The sequence below is a fragment of the Bombyx mori genome, chromosome 1 (genome assembly GCF_030269925.1).
Source record: "Bombyx mori chromosome 1, ASM3026992v2".
In the NCBI taxonomy this organism is placed as follows: Eukaryota; Metazoa; Arthropoda; class Insecta; order Lepidoptera; family Bombycidae; genus Bombyx; species Bombyx mori.
Window position 1 is genome coordinate 6699588 of NC_085107.1, and position 18991 is coordinate 6718578.

General features: G+C 34.4%; 1 protein-coding gene across 1 annotated transcript in view; it reads right to left on the minus strand.

The window, feature by feature from the left end:
• Positions 1–18991, minus strand: part of LOC105842162 (uncharacterized) — a 126054-nt gene that overhangs the window by 18595 nt on the left and 88468 nt on the right. Inside the window, exons 7-9 of the mRNA XM_012693510.4 lie at positions 16386–16469; positions 12644–12788; positions 3763–3891 (exon numbers count right to left, since the gene is read on the minus strand). Coding sequence (XP_012548964.2) covers positions 3763–3891; positions 12644–12788; positions 16386–16469 — 358 coding nt within the window. The remainder of the gene's footprint in view (positions 1–3762; positions 3892–12643; positions 12789–16385; positions 16470–18991) is intronic.

The window sequence follows — 18991 nt, forward strand, 5'->3', positions numbered from 1 at the left end:
TACTTCCAAAGGATGACAGTGTAGCATAATTGACAAAGCTGACAAATTATTTGAGATTCGATTAGTTTTATGATAATATCTTAGATTACGAACAAACTTAATACATCTGTGACCGTGATTTCATTTATATAAATGGAAATTCAACGATTCTTGTTGTTTGATCTACGACTTCTACATATTATCGTAGCGAGATAAGAGAAAGAGTTTAAGTGTGATGCTCAGTCGAACAAACAAATTTTTTAAATATATACATATAGGCAATAAAATTAAAATTCATACCTTTCTTTTCATGAGTTTGTTTTTGCGCCTCAACTTAAATCATACTTCTTAGTGATGTCGTTGATGTTTCTAAACAACTTATAATATTTTCTTTACATTTTGCAACATGTCAAAAATTTTCAAATGTAGAAAAAGTATATTCGGAGTCATTAAAAAAATAAAATTCGACAACCGCTTAATATCAGGCGAGTTTCGTCTTCAATCAGCAAGCACTGCGTCTCCGTTAAAATAAAATATGTATTTTTAGACGACGACATTTTTTTTAAACGACCGTGAAACGTGCCCTTGCTTCTTCTAAAAGTATTCAAATCTTCTTGTTATGTTGAGAAATAATAGGGATTGACTAAGTAAACACGAAGTTAATTGCAGTTAGAAATTTTGAGCAAAGCTCTAATAAGAAAATTGCTATTGGCTTGTAATTCTAGTAAACTTTTATACAACTTTAAATTTTAGGAGAATAAAATATGTGCACCGTATTTAATTTAATAGATTGCTTGTTTAATGCGAAGGTTATTTTTTTTTTACGTTCATAAAACCATTTTATATTTGCTATAAATCTTTGGAGTAGTTGATACAATAATTTAAATCTTTATTTATAAGTATGTATTCTCTTTACGCCCGTCTTAAACTAATAGATCTATACAAATGACTATTATTTTTATGACGAAAGAACAATTCCGGTGGTCTTTTTCAGCAGCAATACCAACTTTTATTTGCTTAGGACTTCGTAAAGGCATTTTCTTAAGGTTTTCTCTTTATAATTAGGAAAACATTCGTAGTGAGTTCGCTAAAGATGTTCGAGTACCAAAAATGATTTTATTTTACCGCTGACTTAATGATGAGATAAATGGACCTCTATTTAATTATTTGAAGTACAAGTAATACATATGTACGCGTTACATGTAGATTGTTTTAAAGTGAAATATTTTTATACCAAAAATAGGATAGACGCTCCTAAGCGTTCCAATGCCACCAGCAGTGACAGCTCTAAAACCAGTGATTATGCACGTGTATAATTTCGAGGGTCCGTTCCTTCTTAGAGATATTTTGCGGACAAAAGACCCCGAAAACAAAAGTAACTAATTAAAATTCACTGAATATTAAACAAGTAATTTACATGAGCTTCAAAGACAAGAGAGTATATTCTACTTTGAATGTGTTTGTATATTTATTTGTTGAAAGAGCGCAGCCATTTTTGTATATTAATTAAGAAGCATAAAAGTATCATCGAATTTTAATTAAAAACTCATCGGTTAAGGACGACCTAAATTTTTATTATATGTTCGGTTTTCATTTATTTTACATATGTTCATATTATAACGGTTGTGCTTAATGTAAAAAATCAAAATGTGTGTTACCTTTTAAAGATGATCGTTTAAGTTTTTAATTAGTTATTCTAGATTGACTAAAGTTCAGAATTAGCTTATAAATATTCAGCAGCTGCTTTTCATACAAGCTCTGCAATTAAAGTTGACAGCTAAATGTAGACCCAAATGAAGATGTTTGCTCGAACTATATTAAAACTTATCGGACCAGACTTTTGAAATGCTGACTGGTAGTTTCGAGTGATTTTACAGTTGTTTAACCTTAAGACGAGTTCAAGTCCATAAATAATGGGTACCTACTTAATAGTAATAGAAAACACATAAAAAAATCGACTAAATTTTTAAATACGCTTTTATTAGCTTCAGACGTATGTATGTAATGGTATCTTTGAACATGATTTTGACCCGCTTGAAAACGTCGGACTAACTCGAAATTTGGTATACTTATTCAGAACCGATGACAATTCAATATTAAAAATAAAAATATTGAAAAAATTGAAATTCAACTACAAAAAAGATAAATCAATAATAGTTTAAAAAAACTAACAAAATACGCTTTTACAGAAAATGAAACTAAACAATAGAAAATTATTTTTAATAAATTTGAATGAAAAATAGTGTAAGTAAAAATGATTTTATTGTAAAAAAAAGCGTGGGGTGCATGGTATAAGCAGTTATAAATATTGTATGAACAGATATGAGTAGAAGGGTTACTTTGATAATATCCTGAAAAGCTCCCCAAGTTTTTTTACAATAAAATCATTTTTTCTTACACTACTTTTAATTCAAATTTATTAAAATTTATTTTCTATTTTTTAGTTGGATTTTCTATAAAAGCGTATTTTGTTAGTTTGTTTTTTTTTAATTTATGAAAAGTATAACAACAAAATAGCACGGAGAACGGATACCGCGGGTTCTTAGGTAGTGGATCAACACTGCCTTATAACTTCCGGATAATGCGATGGTTTTCTTGACGTCCCCTGTCCCCTCTACGCGGGAAAGCTCAGGCCGTAGCTTAACATCACGTGAATAAAAATATTGACAATTTATTAGAAAGGTAATACTAAAATTGAGAGTTTTATGTTATTTGTAGAACCCAACTTAAAATATCAGTCTCGGTAGCGACATTCATATTGACATAGTAAATAGACACATCTTCACCTGTTCAAAGCTCTAACAACCGAGAGATCTTGAACATGAAATAAAGAAAACAATGTTTCCTGACATCCGTTTGATTTTTTTATTTTTTTTATTGCTTAGATGTGTGGACGAGCTCACAGCCCACCTGGTGTTAAGTGGTTACTGGAGCCCATAGACATCCACAATGTAAATGCGCCACCCACCTTGAGATATAAGTTCTAAGGTCTCAGTAAGTTACAACGGCTGCCCCACCCTTCAAACCGAAACGCATTACTGCTTCACGACAGAAATAGGCAGGGTAGTGGTACCTACCCGCGCGGACTCACAAGAGGTTCTACCACCAGTAAAAATGATTCATTATATTAATTAACAATTAATTATTAAACAAAACTGACTCAATGACGATTACACGAACTAATTATTCACGAGCCTAGTAGGCTAATTGCCAAAATTTTCGCATCTAGTAAATTCGTTGGTTTGTTTACGTCTATTGATATTGTTTTAGCGTTGCCTCGGTATTATCTAGTTTTCGTTCAGTCTAATCGTGGTCATGAATCATTAGTGTACGTCTTAGCTTTGTTGAATATGCCTTATTAACTCTTCTATTTCTATTCTATTATTTATCATATAAATTTATATGACAAAATGATTTTTACCATTTAACCAGTTTATTTTCTTTTTTAATGATTTAATGATTCTCATAACTGTTTGTTATTTTGGAAAACTAAAGCCACCTCAGTTTGTTAGTAAATTAGTGTATTAATAATTAAGCACGATTATTTAGGGTGTTCTATTTTTTATTTATACAAACAGGTCCATGGTCTACAATTTCCACTACCGCTTCTCTATTATTTGTACATTTTACTGTGCAGTTGGGTGAACGAGATATGAACCAACTGATTTCTTTATTAATCAAAATGCTTTCTTATCGGATCCGTGACTCAAAAGCAGCTAACCGCTAAGAGCGACTAAATGCGTTTGGAAAGATCTGATGAAGTATCAGAGTTTAATTAGATACCTGGTTTTTCCTCAGCAACAGTTTCTTCCTCGGCAATGGGTTCATTAGCCTCTTCAATGCAGCTCTGTTCGTCCGGAAACTGAACATGTTTCTTCACAGCTGATCGACTTGGTTTGGATAACACAGACGCTGTTGACAAAGAAAAAATTTTTAGTCAAATCAATTCAATTTTTTTTTATTCAACATAGATGAAAGTACATACTTGTTGAACGTCAAAAGAACTACCGCTAATTCACAAAAACTAGCCTCTGGCAAGAAACTTAGCGAGCATGTCTTTTTATTTAATATTCATTTTTACAATGAGTATAATAACGTAACGATTATTGCAATATTGAATACTGAATGAAGTCGAATATTTTTCAATTTAATTACAATTTTTCACACAGTGAATGTATAACTTCACTAACACCTTGATAGAGTTAGACTCTAAATAACTACTAGTGATGTACGAACCGGTTTGAACTTAATTTCGTCTTTTGTAACAGCTGTTATGCATATAAACGCATATACTCGTATGCATCGCAATCATTCGACGTTGACATAAATAGAAGCCCGCATTCGGATCATTGTTTGTTTTAACTGTAAACGTCATTCAGTGAAGCACGAGGATTTCCTGCTCGGGGTTCGGGTTTTTGTTTTGTTTTTTATTTTATTTAGTCACCATACGTACCACGACGTACCGTGATGTAGCTATGTTATGATATGTTTCAGCTGCGAAGCAATCATGCGTTGCAACATCCGCTAAGTAATAGAATTATCGACCTCATGTCTGAAAATTAGTGATGCCATAGTATAGTGTGATATCACTTAAGCGACCTCCAAGACTCAATCATAATTCATGAGTTATCGTTTGAATATTATAGGTAATTTTCCACGTCTTTACGAATCCATCAGATAACCCTTGCATTAGACGCCTTCCGCTCTAAATCTAGGAGTAGAGACCAGCCCTTTGAGTTTCTCGCCGAAGTAGCGGGTCGCGATGTCGATCCGGTAGGAGATTCATTCGCGAAGCAACTGTTCTTGAATTGTTAGGTCTTCCTTGGAGGCGCTCGGGAAGCTGTTAGCAAATTCCGTTCCTTCTGGCTGAGCCCTTGCTCGCCCACCTGTCCTTGTGAAACTGGAAAGGCCTCCGGGCTACCAGTAAACCCTCGATCATAAAAAAAAGGTAATTTGAATTACTTGTGTTCTGTCTGTATCATAAGATTTGGTAGACAATTTATGAAAATAAATGTCATCCTTTATTGTTAACGGAGCTTACTGGCTAGCTTTATATTGAGCTATGGAGATTGCAAAAATTGTGAGAAGAATGAAAAACAGAAAAAAAACCTTTTTTTATTGCCATTTTAGGCAGACGAGCTTACGGCCTACCTGATGGTTAACTCTTAACGAATTTATTAACACTGAAAATTAGCAAAGTTGTACGTATAACTTTACCTAAATCTTCTGTCGAAGAAACATAAGACTAGCGAAAACTTTTAAATTGAGATTCAATAAAGTTTCAACACGAGGAAATTCCATTTGTCGGTCCTTTTTACTTTCTTTCTCGGGTCCCCACCCGACCACTTGTTCAAAATTAAATAATACCTAAATGTTTAATTATCTAAAAGTGAATCTTGTTTAAGTGACAAGTTTGGCATTAATTCGAAGAAAGAAAGGAAGATGGAAGTATGAGGTTATTTTAAGTAGGTATCACGGACCGACTTCTGTATTAAAGCAATTAATAATAATACAAAGTCGTGTACTAATCTTCTTCTATCACGTTAAATACGTGTGGGTTAAAACGACTTTTTATACAGGCGTTGCTAGAATTTAGTTAGTAGTTAGTAGAATCAGTTCGAAAGTGTAGCAGATTGGTGGCCAATAGAAGCAAACAGAACAGAAATGCTGTGAGTTAGAGCTTAAGAGAAGTTTATTCAGGCCAATGGAGATCGTTTTGAATTAATTTTACAGATATTAGAATCTTTAATAATATAATATTAATGCGTAAACTATGTTTAACATAGCAACACCAAGTATAACATAACATATACGAATATGTGATGAAAGGTTCTGTTACGTTTTTTTCCTTATATATTTGCATTATTTTGGCGGTTTGTTGGAAGAAAGCTCTTGATTGACTATCTTTGTATGTATATTTACATCGGGATCTGTTATCAGAATATTTATAATAAATTAAAATATATCCACAAATAAAATTTAATAAATTTCATTATTAATATGAAACAATAAGTTCGTGTTATTTTCCGAGTCTGGTCAATCTAATTAACTTACCTAATTTACTATTTACCTGCGCTACAGGAAAAAAAAACGTTCGAAGCATTGAATGTCTATATATTACGTGAAGGAAAAATTTTGTATCCCTTTTTAAGAAAATTGCGGGGACGGAGGAGTATGAAATTTTCCACACTTATAGAAAATATAGAGAAAAAGTGCACAATGCTAATATTTTTTTTAAAATAATGCATAAAAGATACATTAAATCAATTAAGAAAACATTACACACACTACATACCATGTATTTGACGCACACACGCATGCATACTATTTATTGTCAAACTTTTGTTCTTGACGTCTGTTGTCAAATTGAGAATAGATTAAATATTGTTTGTCTTTGTAAATATTTTTTATAGTGTAGTCTTGGCGAAATTTGTGATTATAGAAGTATAAATTACAATCATAATTGTGTACAAACTTACAATTCCAATTAATAATAGTCGAATTTCGACTACTGCGGGACCTCTAGTAGAATTTTAATATAAGTCCATATTAAGAATCGTCATCACTTCAACAAATAGTCGATTCTGATATCGCTGAGATTTTAAGTTGTCATCGTATATTAGCAACTCGTTTTGTCACATTTTCGTGGACGTACAAGATATCTCGAATGAATTTCAATATGGAAGTTCGAAGGCAACAAACGGAATTCCTATAATATTTCTTTCAATGGGTATCTGAGTTGTGTTTACCTCCTGCATGATTTCTCTAGCAGTTTCCGTTGTTCCAAAGTTAAAAGTAACCACAGAGCACGTCATTAAATTATTTCATAAAATATCTCACTAGCTAGCTATCTAGTTTAATTTTACCGTTACCGATGCAATACTGCGTGCAGTTCAGTTTGATAATCGGCTAATAACATAATCATAGATCACTGACAACCAACGGTGTCAAGCTTTTGTTTTGTCGTCAGGAAGATAAAACTTCAATTTTTCTAGCTATTTCGGTTTGAAGGGTGGGGCAGCCGTCGTTACTATACTTGAGACCTTAGAACTTGTATCTCAAGGTGGATGGCGCATTTACGTTGTGGATGTCTATGGGTTCCAGTAACCACTTAACTTCAGGTGGGCTGTGAGCGCGTCCACCCATCTAAGCAATAAAAAAAAAACATGTGAGTAAACGTTGTTTTTACTAGTTTTGAGACTTGATACATCACCACGTGAAAGTCACTAGCTACCTTGAGACATTTGTAAAGACGGTTGTCCTATCCTTCAAACTAAACTCACAACTGCTTACCGGCAGAAATCAATAGAATGATGGTACATAACCGTGTCGAAACTCCAGACGGAAATCAATTTTTGTGGCATTTTTTATAGTACATATACACGTAGCTTTGTGTTCGGTAATATGACACTTTCACGGCTCAACCTCAAAAAAATCTTCCGACAATTATCCAATTTTCAGATACCACAAAAATAAATCTATTATTAATACGCGAAGTAAAAACTTAGTACCCCTTTTTACGAAAATTGTGCAGACGGAGGAGTATCATATTTCCCACACTTTAGAGAATATAGAGAAGGGCAGATGTTATTTTTTTTTTAAATTATACGTAAAAAATACATTAAATCAATAATAAAAACATTACACACACTATCATGTATTTGACCCACACACGCGCATGCATACTATTTCTTTAATGTCAAAATTTTCTTATTGTTTAAAAACTGTGGTCAAATTGAGAATAGATTAAATATTGTTTGTTTTTATTAATACTTGTCTAAAGCGTAGTCTTTGCGAAATCTGTGATTATAGAAGTACCTATATAGTCTTTGTCAATAGAATCATTACGTACAAAATTATAATTTCAATTAATTATAGTTGAATTTCGATTACCGGGGGACCACTAGTTGACATAATTATGTATCCGTTGTTCTTATATGGCCCAAATAGCGATAAGCGGACTATATAAAAAAAATAAAAGTTTATACTTAAGTGTAGTTATCAGAATAAATATTGAAAACATCAATTCTACAAGTAATGCTTAGTTCTGTTATAATTTTATTCGTTTTATAAGTACAAGTTTCTGCTTCACAGACTCCTATTGCGAACAGCACATCAAGAACGATTGACATTAATACGCATTCCTCTTATTCGCTCGATTGAAATGGATTCTTTTTATTTATTTTTTATTGCTTAGATGAATGGACGAGGTCAAAGCCCACCTGTTGTTAAATAGTTAACGGTTAAAGACAGCGTTAACGCCGCCACATATCTTGGGGCATGAGTTCTGAGTCTCAAGTTTTTACAGTACACCGGTTGCCCTACTCTTCAAACCGAGACGCGTTATATACTGTTTCACAGCAGAAATATTTGGGGAGGTAGTATCTACATGCGGTGCGGCTTCACAAGGCGGCTTACTATCAGTAAAAACTTTTATACTTAAATGTCAGAATTTTAATGTTGCTTAAGAATTATAATACCCACATATAGATTATAATAACAAAAGTCGATCGATGTATAGGCTCAGATTTGATGTCTATTAAGTTGAATTGAAATATCATTCGGTATAGCATAAATAATATTGGAATATGTTTATGTATTTGTATGTTTAATTCATGTTTGAACGATACTACAGTTATTTCCTCTGGATTACCTTCGGTGTTCCGATAGATACCTAATACTTTAGGCATTGAGTCCACCGATGTGTACACAAAAACATTTGTAATAATGAGTGGGTGTGTGTGTGCGTGTGCGTGTGTGCGTGTGCGTGTGCGTGTGCGTGTGCTTGTGCGTGCGTGCGTGTGCGTGTGCGTGCGTGTGCGTGTGCGTGTGCGTGTGCGTGCGCGTGCGTGCGTGCGTGCGTGCGTGTGTGTGTGTGTGTGTGTGTGTGTTAATTCCGTAATTTATTACGTTCGACTTCGAAATAGAGAATATTGACAACTAAACGCTTCCCGTTCTAATGTAAGTAACGCAATTTGTCGAATTTCGTACATTTACCTTTAACATTTTCGCGAACAACCTTTTCAACGTTCCGCTGTATATATTTTCAAGAGGCCCTTACTACAGTTCTGCATTTAGTTCGATAATCAATCGAAAACGAAAGAATGGAAAGTTTTTAGGAAAAGATTAGTAGACAGTTATATTTTTTTATTGATAAATGACTAGTGTAACTATAATTTCATGTGATAAGTGTTATGTTTTCGGTATTTATTAACATTTACATATACTTAGTATATAGTAAGCATTTGTTCAATATTTTGAATGTGTTTTTCAAAAATAATTTTACATTTTTTCTTCTTACATCTTCGATTAATGTTGTTGTAATGAAATAATATTTAAACCATCTACTCCATTGTCTGGCCAAGCTATTTCACAAATGAATTGAAAAAAACAGATAGTTAAAATACCTTAACAAAGGAGGCATATTAAGCAGGTATGATTTGTATTAAAATTTCACTAAAAAATTTCAATGTTCAATTATTCTGAATTATGATATTTCAAGTTGAATCAGATAAAACAAAAAACAATTGTGTGCGTCCCTAAGAATTGAATTATTGATTTCCCATAAATAATAAAACATGATGACCTAAACGCTATGACGAACGCTGAATTCATAAATAGCCATAAGTGAATAACAAATCAAATACAAATTACGTTCGAGACAGCACGGATACATCTCGAAGTCTGTTGTTAATTTCAGATGAAACTGCTAAGAAATTTTCCGTCCGTGACAACTCGTCATAGAGGTGCCTTTTGTAAATAAATCACAAAGGACCCAAAGGTCGTTAGTTGCCAATTAACTGTGATTGCTGTTTCATTGTCTCTCATATTCAATATTAGTGCAGAATAAATGGGTTAGAATTGATTGAGCGTGGAAAGGATGAGTGACGAGCATCACTTGTGTTTGCTCTCATTTAAGGCGTGACGTAGGATCCCCTCGAATTGTTTATTTCACGAGCCAAGGTTTATTGAATTAAGATAAAACGACACTCGCTTCCGAAGGTTATTGTGTGCTGCATTATAATAGTATTATGTACATACATACAGTCGGTGTTAAATTTTCTCTATATGGTTGAAAATTTTGATTATTTACTGCAGTCATCCGAAGTTATTTGTGAGTGCTTATGAGTCATAAACAGTAAGGTGCTGTCGTTTCGAGAAGTACAATAACCGTATTTCTATTGCAGCTGAAACACCAACCTCACGCCTCTATGCGGATAGCACTTAATAATTTTTAAATAACAATTTACCACGCGCTGTCCGTGAACTTTGTAGGCAGCGGCTTGGCTCTGTCCCCGGCATTGCTGACGTCCATGGGCGACGGTAACCAATCACCATCAGGTGGGCCATATGCTCGTCTGCCTATAAGGCTAATAAAGAATAAAATTGAGCTTAAAAAAACTAAAAAAATACGTGGGGAGCTTTTCAGGATATTATTAAAATAACCCTTCTACTCATATCTGTTCATAAAATATTTATAACTGCTGATACCATGCACCCCACGCTATTTTTACAATAAAATCATTAGTTGGATTTTCTATAAAAGCGTATTTTGTTACTTTTTTAAACTATGATTTATGTTTCATTTTTTAGTTGAATTTCCTATTTTTCAATATTTTTTTTAAGTATTGAATTGTCATCGGTCCTTAATAAGTATGCCAAATTTCGAGTTAATCCGACGTTTTGAAGGGGATCAAAATCATGTTCAAAGATTCCATTACATAACAACATACATACGTCTGAAGCTAATAAAAGCGTATTAAAAAAAGAACTCCACACGCATAGCACCAGACGGGCATCTCTATAAATAGCTCGAGCCTTCCAAATACCGAATTCGTTCGCAAAAGTTTTATATCCAGTGTAAAAGAGGTTAGCGTATCATCAGCGGGACGAGGTTGGCGTGTTGATTAATAATCCTTCGCTCTTTGAGCTCGAAACTCAAACAAGCGCCGGGGTTTTTGCGTTCCACCCTGTTCATTATACCCTTATTTATTAATGAAAGTTTTTGCACGGACTCGGTGAATAGCTACCGTGAAACGTAATCGAGCGTGAACAAATGAATAAGAAATGAAATTATAATTATTGACATTAGTGATTAGTATATTCAACATAATTTTTATCAGGGACGGCTCCTCTGTTGGTTAATTTTTAGTATTAAATATAATAAATATTATTATTATTATTTATACTTTATTTCAGTTTTTTTTTAAACCATAACATTTTGTTAGTAAGAATTACTTATAATCTATGTTAGTAACTTACTGGTGGTAGGACCTCTTGGGAGTCCGCACGGGTAGGTACCACCACCCCGCCTATTTCCGCCGTGAAGCAGTAATGCGTTTCGGTTCGAAGGGTGGGGTAGCCGTTGTAACTATACTGAGACCTTAGAACTTATATCTCAAGGTGGGTGGCGCTTTTACGTTGTAGATGTCTATGGGCTCCAGTAACCACTTAACACCAGGTGGGCTGTGAACTCGTCCACCCATCTAAGCAATAAAAATCAAAAAAACCTAACATATAAATTTTATATCATTACATTTGTTTTTTTTCCTTCCAAGTGCCTGCTGCAAAGGCTATTAATTAGCAGTTCCTCGATCTTGCTCGTTAGGATTTTCAGAAGACTGTTGCCACTGTCTCTGACTCGACGCAATAACAATATAATATAATATGATTAGGTGGATTATGGAGTTCCTGTTTATTAACACATTGACTGCCGTGTAGGTCACCGGTGACCGACATGGCGCACTGAATTAATTATGTCAATTTCTTTTACTAAGCGCCTGATTGCCTAACTTTGCCTTTTGTTTTTAATGTATGTTTTAGTATTTCAAGTCTCTTAGAAATGTATTTATTCCCAGTACCTTCGGATTCGTCTTTCGTAGAGGCTACTAGATATTCCGTCGGCTTAGCATAATGATCGAAAAGAGAAATCGAAATAATTACTTCAGCGCGCCACGTAGGGCACCAGTGACCTATACGGCAGTCAACGTTTTAAAACACATTAGCCTAATAAAGGATATTGTTAGTATAGTAGTGAATGTTTACATCAAACTTTCAAACAGTGCTCGCTCTGTTTAATATAAAATTAAAACGTTTAAAATTAATTATCTCTTAACAGATTAAAATTTTGCTTTCATTAACCGTGCGTATGATTAGCTTTAGTGTAAGTTTAAATATTGTTCAACGAAAGTTATAAAATTGTTGATACGTTAATGAGCATACGGGTATATCTATAGCATACTAATTGTTATCAGTTATAGACCTGGAACAAGTATACCCCAATACCGGATGGATAAACTGCTGAAATCCGTGAAACGAAGGAAAAATTTTTTGGAACGAAGTTCCTTATGGGACGATGCGGAGGGGGTACCCTATCCGCAAAAAACGTCCGTAACGTAAGACTTTTATTAGTAATGCACACAGTGTACGACTTAACTTTGTAATAACGTACAAAAATAACATATTTTTTTATTATAATATATTTTTTATAAATCATTCTGAATAAAATAAAGTTGATAACTTTGTAAAGTTGTTTTTGTTATTTTTATTAATAAAAAAATCATAGTAAAAAATGTATACCCGAATAATTATTTTCTTTATACCTCGACCATTACTTTATACCCACGACACCACACATATTATATTTTTTTTTGTTTGCACTTACTTATGGTTTTAGTGGGAGCCTCGGAGAATTCTTCAGGGTCACATCGGCTTGGGGTAGGTCTTCCGGCGGAGCGTCGACGGCCACTAGGCGCGGAGCTAGTGGTCGTTGTTTGCTGATTGGTGGCCGTGTACTGCACGGTAGCCATCTGTATAATAATAATTTTTTTTTTTTTTTCAAATTTTCTCATCTTTTTTTTCCTACTTAAGCTGAGAGCCTTCAGAGGCTATTTTGGCGTAACCTTAACTAGTAGGTGAGCTTACGGGGCTCAAACCTAACGGCGTTTCTAACACGAACCCTAGCAAGGGCCGTGCTTCGCAGAATCTACCACCGGATCGGAAACGCGACCCACTAAGAAGATCCGGTGAGAAACTCAGTGGGCTGTGTCTGAGGGTTAAATTTCTCATCGGTCGTTGATTGTGATTTCAAGAAGAAACTAAGCTGTTTATACAATATGTAAGTTTTTGTGCTCACTTTTACTTACTAGCATAAACTGTAAATTCGAGATGTTTGACTCGGTATTTCAGAAACATCGCAGTATCATAGTAAGGTACAGTATCAAAGGCGACTAAAGGATTTATCGGAAAATGGGTAGCAGGGTTCTCTAAGTATTACACTGCGTACTGCGATCGCCGGCTGGGATTTACTAGTGGTAGAGCCGGTTTTAAGCCCACCCAAACAGGCACCAAGCTCTTGCTTATTTCTGCCGCGAGCAGTTACGCGTTTCAGTTTGAAGAGTGCATCACCCATATAGAATTCAGACTTCGAGTTCATGTCTTAAGTTGGGTAGCGACGTTCACACTTGGTGGTCGTGAGCACTCGTCCATATAAGTCACAAAAATAAATAAATATATTATATTCAAATAACGAACCGAGTCTAGTGACTAAGAAACTGTTTTTTTTATTACCTCAAATCACATAGTATAAAACAAAGTCGCTTTCTCTGTCCCTATGTATGCTTAAATCTTTAAAACTACGCAACAGATTTTGATGCGGTTTTTTTAATAGATAGAGTGATCGAAGAGGAAGGTTTATATGTATCATAACATCCATTAAATAGTGGAGAAATCAATAATAAATTACAGTTTCCGAAGCGAAGCGAGGGCGGGTCGCTAGTAAATTATAAATAAATTAAACACCCGAAGAAAGTTCAAATTATGTTAAAATGTTAAAGTTAAATGAAAGCATTGGAATATGCAACAGTAAATATGACTAGTCAAAGTTTTCTAGTTATCTAGTTTTAACTAAGAAAAACTTTGTTAGAACAAAATGTATTATTCTAATTCACTAACATTATGTGTGACGCCAATATACTCCGACTGTTCAATGATTTACCCCAACAAATGTCGCGTAATATGCGATCTTCAGGGAATGCAATGTGCTCATTCTACACACAAATCTAACAAGCTCAAGTACCAGCTTATTGAAGTTCGCTCAATATTGAATTTGTGACAAATGTGATATTTCGAAATTTAATATCATTCAGAAATATGAAATATCAAGAAATTCCATTTACTTCTTGTTCATCACAATGGAGTTGTTTCCTTCATAAATACTTAGTATATTTCAACTGAACTGCAATTTATAATAGAGTTGATATTGTCTTTTTTTCTTGCATTATTTTTGCATTTCCGTTAAAAATTATTCCAAGTAAATGTTATTTAAAAAAAAATACATTCTTGCCTAAAAGCGAAAAACAAGTCAACAACTTCCTCGTTAGAGACAGCCAACGATCTTGAATTCTTATTGAAAAACCATCTTAGCTGATCGGCGTATCTTGAAGCGAATACTCCCATTGTAATTTATTTGAATAAATCAATCATCATCATCATCATCATTATCCTGCCCTTCTCCCAGTCACCTGGGGTCGGCGCAACATGTTTTCTCCTTCCATACTCTTCAATCATATACCATTTCTTCGCTCACTCCCCTCCTACCCATATCGTCTTTCACACAATCCATCCATTTCTTCTTAGGTCTACCTCTTCCTCTAAATAATAATAAATAAATCAATATTATGGGCAATTAATCGTAGCATATTTTAAAATATTTCCTATCACATCATGTAAATATATAAGCACTATGTGCATTACGCGCACATATATCAATTTTGTGGTATTATTATTATCAAACAATACATTTTCTTATCTTAGATATTTTACAGATGCAAATTCACCTAGCGTTTTCCCCAACACACCATGAACGTGTCAAAACAATTATAAAATACATCTCAGGTAAACATCAGCACTATACATGAAGGAAACTTAGCAAAAACCGTGGCTCCAACTACATTATACTTATTATATTTGGAATTGATTAGTACTATTTGTGAAAAGCAGAATGTTTAAATACTAAATCTTTAGCAACCGGTTTTATAGGGTGACGTGATAAACTAATATTTAAATTAGGCTCAAACATAAAAACAAAACAAAAATAGCTGTTCAAGTTCAGGTACATTCGAAAACCAAAATTACTTCTGTTGCATTTTATAAAGACGCACGTAGCGTTTACTCGTATTTATCAGAGCTACGTGTGAATTTACTTGATTGCTATGGAAATCGAATTGGTCCATTTCGGTTTGCTTCGGGCGTAGTTTTCACACTCTGCCGGTTTCTCTCGCTGTACGAGTGTATGTACGTATCAACGCGTCGGGATATTGATTAACAGAACCGCGCTGATCAATTTCTGTTCGCAGCAATTTCTGATCCTGTTTCATGAAGCGTCAGTATTCACTATTTTTTTATTTATTGCTTAGATGGGTGGATGAGCTCACAGCCCACCTGGTGTTAAGTGGTTACTGGAGCCCATAGACATCTACAACGTAAATGCGCCACCCACCTTGCGATATAAGTTCTAAGGTCTCAGTATAGTTACAACGGCTGCCCCACCCTTCAAACCGAAACGCATTACCTACTGCTTCACGCAGAAATAGGCAGTGTGGTGGTACCTACCCGCGCGGACTCACAAGAGGTCCTACCACCAGTAAGAACATAATAATACTATGACCATCGCTGAACACGAAACGCATCGATTTCTTTAAACGACCCCCTCGGCGCTTTTTGTGCATTAATGGCATCGTTATAATATTAATGTCATACAAAATCTTTCCATGAATAGTACAATACCTACTGTTATAATTAAAAACCATAATTGTACACTTGAATAATAATTTGGATCTTGGCATTTTCAGATGAGAATTGTGTTCTCCCTTTACCTCTGATCTTTGTTGAGCGTACTCGTGATATCAAAATGGAGTGCGGAGTGGAAAGCTGTAGCAATATGATAGTATTGCATGTATTAAATGTGAAGCCAGCAATTTATGAAATTCCATCCGCTCGGTGTCAGCGGAATGTTTGTGTAACCGCCTCCGAAAAACTTCACAGTTTAAAATGCTGTACTATCAATACATATATGAAGTATCACACAGCATAGTAATAAATATCTCATGTAATAGAAAAAAAAACAATGTTTACAGTTTTTAATGATATTTATGACAAGATCACGTATACTGACGTGCTTGTGCAGCTTTAGAAAATTTTAACCTAATGAGATAAAAGACGCGCGAACGCATAAAACCTAAGCAAGCAAACCTAAAACACTATTATAATTGGTAAGTGTTTAAAAATATAATATAGAATTTTTAGCGTATAAGCTTAAACTTTTTGGAATGGTATTGTTATAAAACAAGTTTAAAATACAAAGTATAAATTATCATAACAAATTTATTAAAATCCGAAATTCTTACCCTGTCGTTATAGTCGTAGGTAGCGGTGCCTCTTCCCTCGAGGTACTCTTGAAATTGCGAAATGACACAAACCATGGCGTACAGCTGAAACAAAAAGTATCATTAGAAGTTGAAATAATTATTTCGCTCTAGTGTCGAATACAACGTTTTTTTTTTCCGAAATAAAAAGTTATTTTACACAATCAAAACCCTTTAAATTATACAACAATGAAAGTTAGAGAGTGTCGCGCCCTCATTTCCATAATACACGTCGCCCCATCCTTCAAATAGCTCGGGTTCTACCTATCTACCTGTTATATAAATTTAAGATTCGTCGATTATTAAATAAACGCGAATACGTAGCGCTGTTGTTATCCCTCATTGTCAGTAGGGCTGTGACACGTCCAAAATAAAGACCTAAAAATAGTAAGGCTAAGACGGAAACGATCGTCGTCAATCCCGCCACAGAACCCTGACCTAGCTCCAACGAATTACGTAAAGATCAAACACATTCTTTGAAGTCGTTCCATATCATATTTGTACCCAATTTCACGCTTGTTTGGGTTTCCGCCCCGTCATTAATTATGTGTCTGTAACTTATACATAATTTAGCATTTCGTCGAAAGGACGAACCAAGGATGAAATGGGGTATTTAACCAAATTAGTAAGATGAATAGGCTTTTTGTCAAGAACACTGAATAATATCTTTACTCGGATTATGGACGATCTTCACTATGATAAATGACTAGAGTATTATCATTCGTATAATTGAGAAGCATTGTTTTGTATTTGTAATTCAGTTAATTCTAATTTAATAAGAGGGAATTTAGAATTTAGCATTATTATTGGCCTAAGTGTAGCCAATGCATGTAAGCCAACATGAAATCTTAAAATTTAAAAACTTAAAACTATATATTTCTCGACATTAGAGGTCGGATAATCATGATATATGAGACCATTTTATTATAGATTGTTTTTTTTTCAAAATTATGTCGAGTCGACGCTATAGTCTAGAAGAGATTCCGTGATTTGTTTTTTTTTATACTTAAGCTTCTTCTATAGTAAAATGCACATCCACGTATCGCATCTTGGGTATAAATCAAATCAATATCTCCAGGTTTAAACAAAGAAAGGTGAAATTTAGTTTTCATTTTATTTCCGTCTACAAAGATACTTAAGGATCAACGAAAAGGTTGTACATGTATATGTATACAATATTGTATCGGCAAAGTAAAGGTTTCGCTATCCGATGAACCGACCCACCATCTAAGATTCTTTCACCTTGGAGCGCTCCCTAAATAAAATTTCATATTTTTCCTCAATGAATATTCAATTGTGTGTGAAGGGGTTTTTTGGGTATTTATTTCAAAGTATGCGAAGGTTAATTATGTTTATCCGCTCGGTATTGTATGGATTCCTAGGATTTGAATTGATTAATCTGAATTGTAGAAATGCTTATCTGTGATCCATTGAGCGCTTCAAGATTGATGTTGGCTTATAAAATGAAATGAAAAAACTTTAAGCAAACATCAGTTCTACATCCATTTTATAGGTACCTACAGTGTTAGCTTTAGGTATACATAACTTCACAAATCTCTAAAATAAAAGCTGGCAGGCGAAAAAGTGAGAATATTAAATAATTTTAAATTAAAAACGCGTTTGCCACAAACAAAATATGTACTTTAAATTTTGAAACAGCGCGACGAGAAAAGATGTGATTAAAATGCGTTATATAATTTTGTAGACTTACGCCTTACTGTGCTCTAAAATGTAGGTGGTAGTAGATAAACTACCTGTGAAAGTATTTTGAAATTACAGCTTCCAGCTATCCACAAAATTCGTAAACGCTATTAGAAAAAAAAACATCGTCTGGCGGTATAGGTAAATATGTACTGATCGTGTGTTTTCGAAAGACTTCTATGATGAAGAGATAATTTCTTCGTATAATATTTGAAGTCGTCGTGGCCTAAAGGATAAGACGTCCGGTGCATTCGTATGAAGCGATGCACCAGTGTTCGAATCCCGCAGGCGGGTACCAATTTTTCTAATGAAATACGTACTCAACAAATGTTCACGATTGACTTCCACGGTGAAGGAATAACATCGTGTAATAAAAATCAAACCCGAAAAATTCTAATTTGCGTAATCACTGGTGGTAGGACCTCTTGTGAGTCCGCACGGGTAGGTACCACCACCCCGCCTATTTCCGCCGTGAAGCAGTAATGCGTTTCGGTTCGAAGGGTGGGGTAGCCGTTGAAACTATACTGAGACCTTAGAACTTATATCTCGAGGTGGGTGGCGCATTTACGTTGTAGATGTCTACGGGCTCCAGTAACCACTTAACATCAGGTGGGCTGTGAGCTCGTCCATCCATCTAAGCAATAAAAAAAATATATATATAAATTTGCAAAGTTTTATGTTTGCGTAAATCTATATGGCTCCAAACCCATTCTGCCTATTTTATATCTCAATACAGTCATCTGTTCCTTTTTGAGGTATCTGTTATTCAATTTGACTGAAATGTTCGACCTTATGTCTCAATTTAGGTCATAGCATTCACGTCATGATGTCTACGAAATTCTATTAAGTACTTAATTCTAGATAAAAAAAGATCATCTCATTCAAAC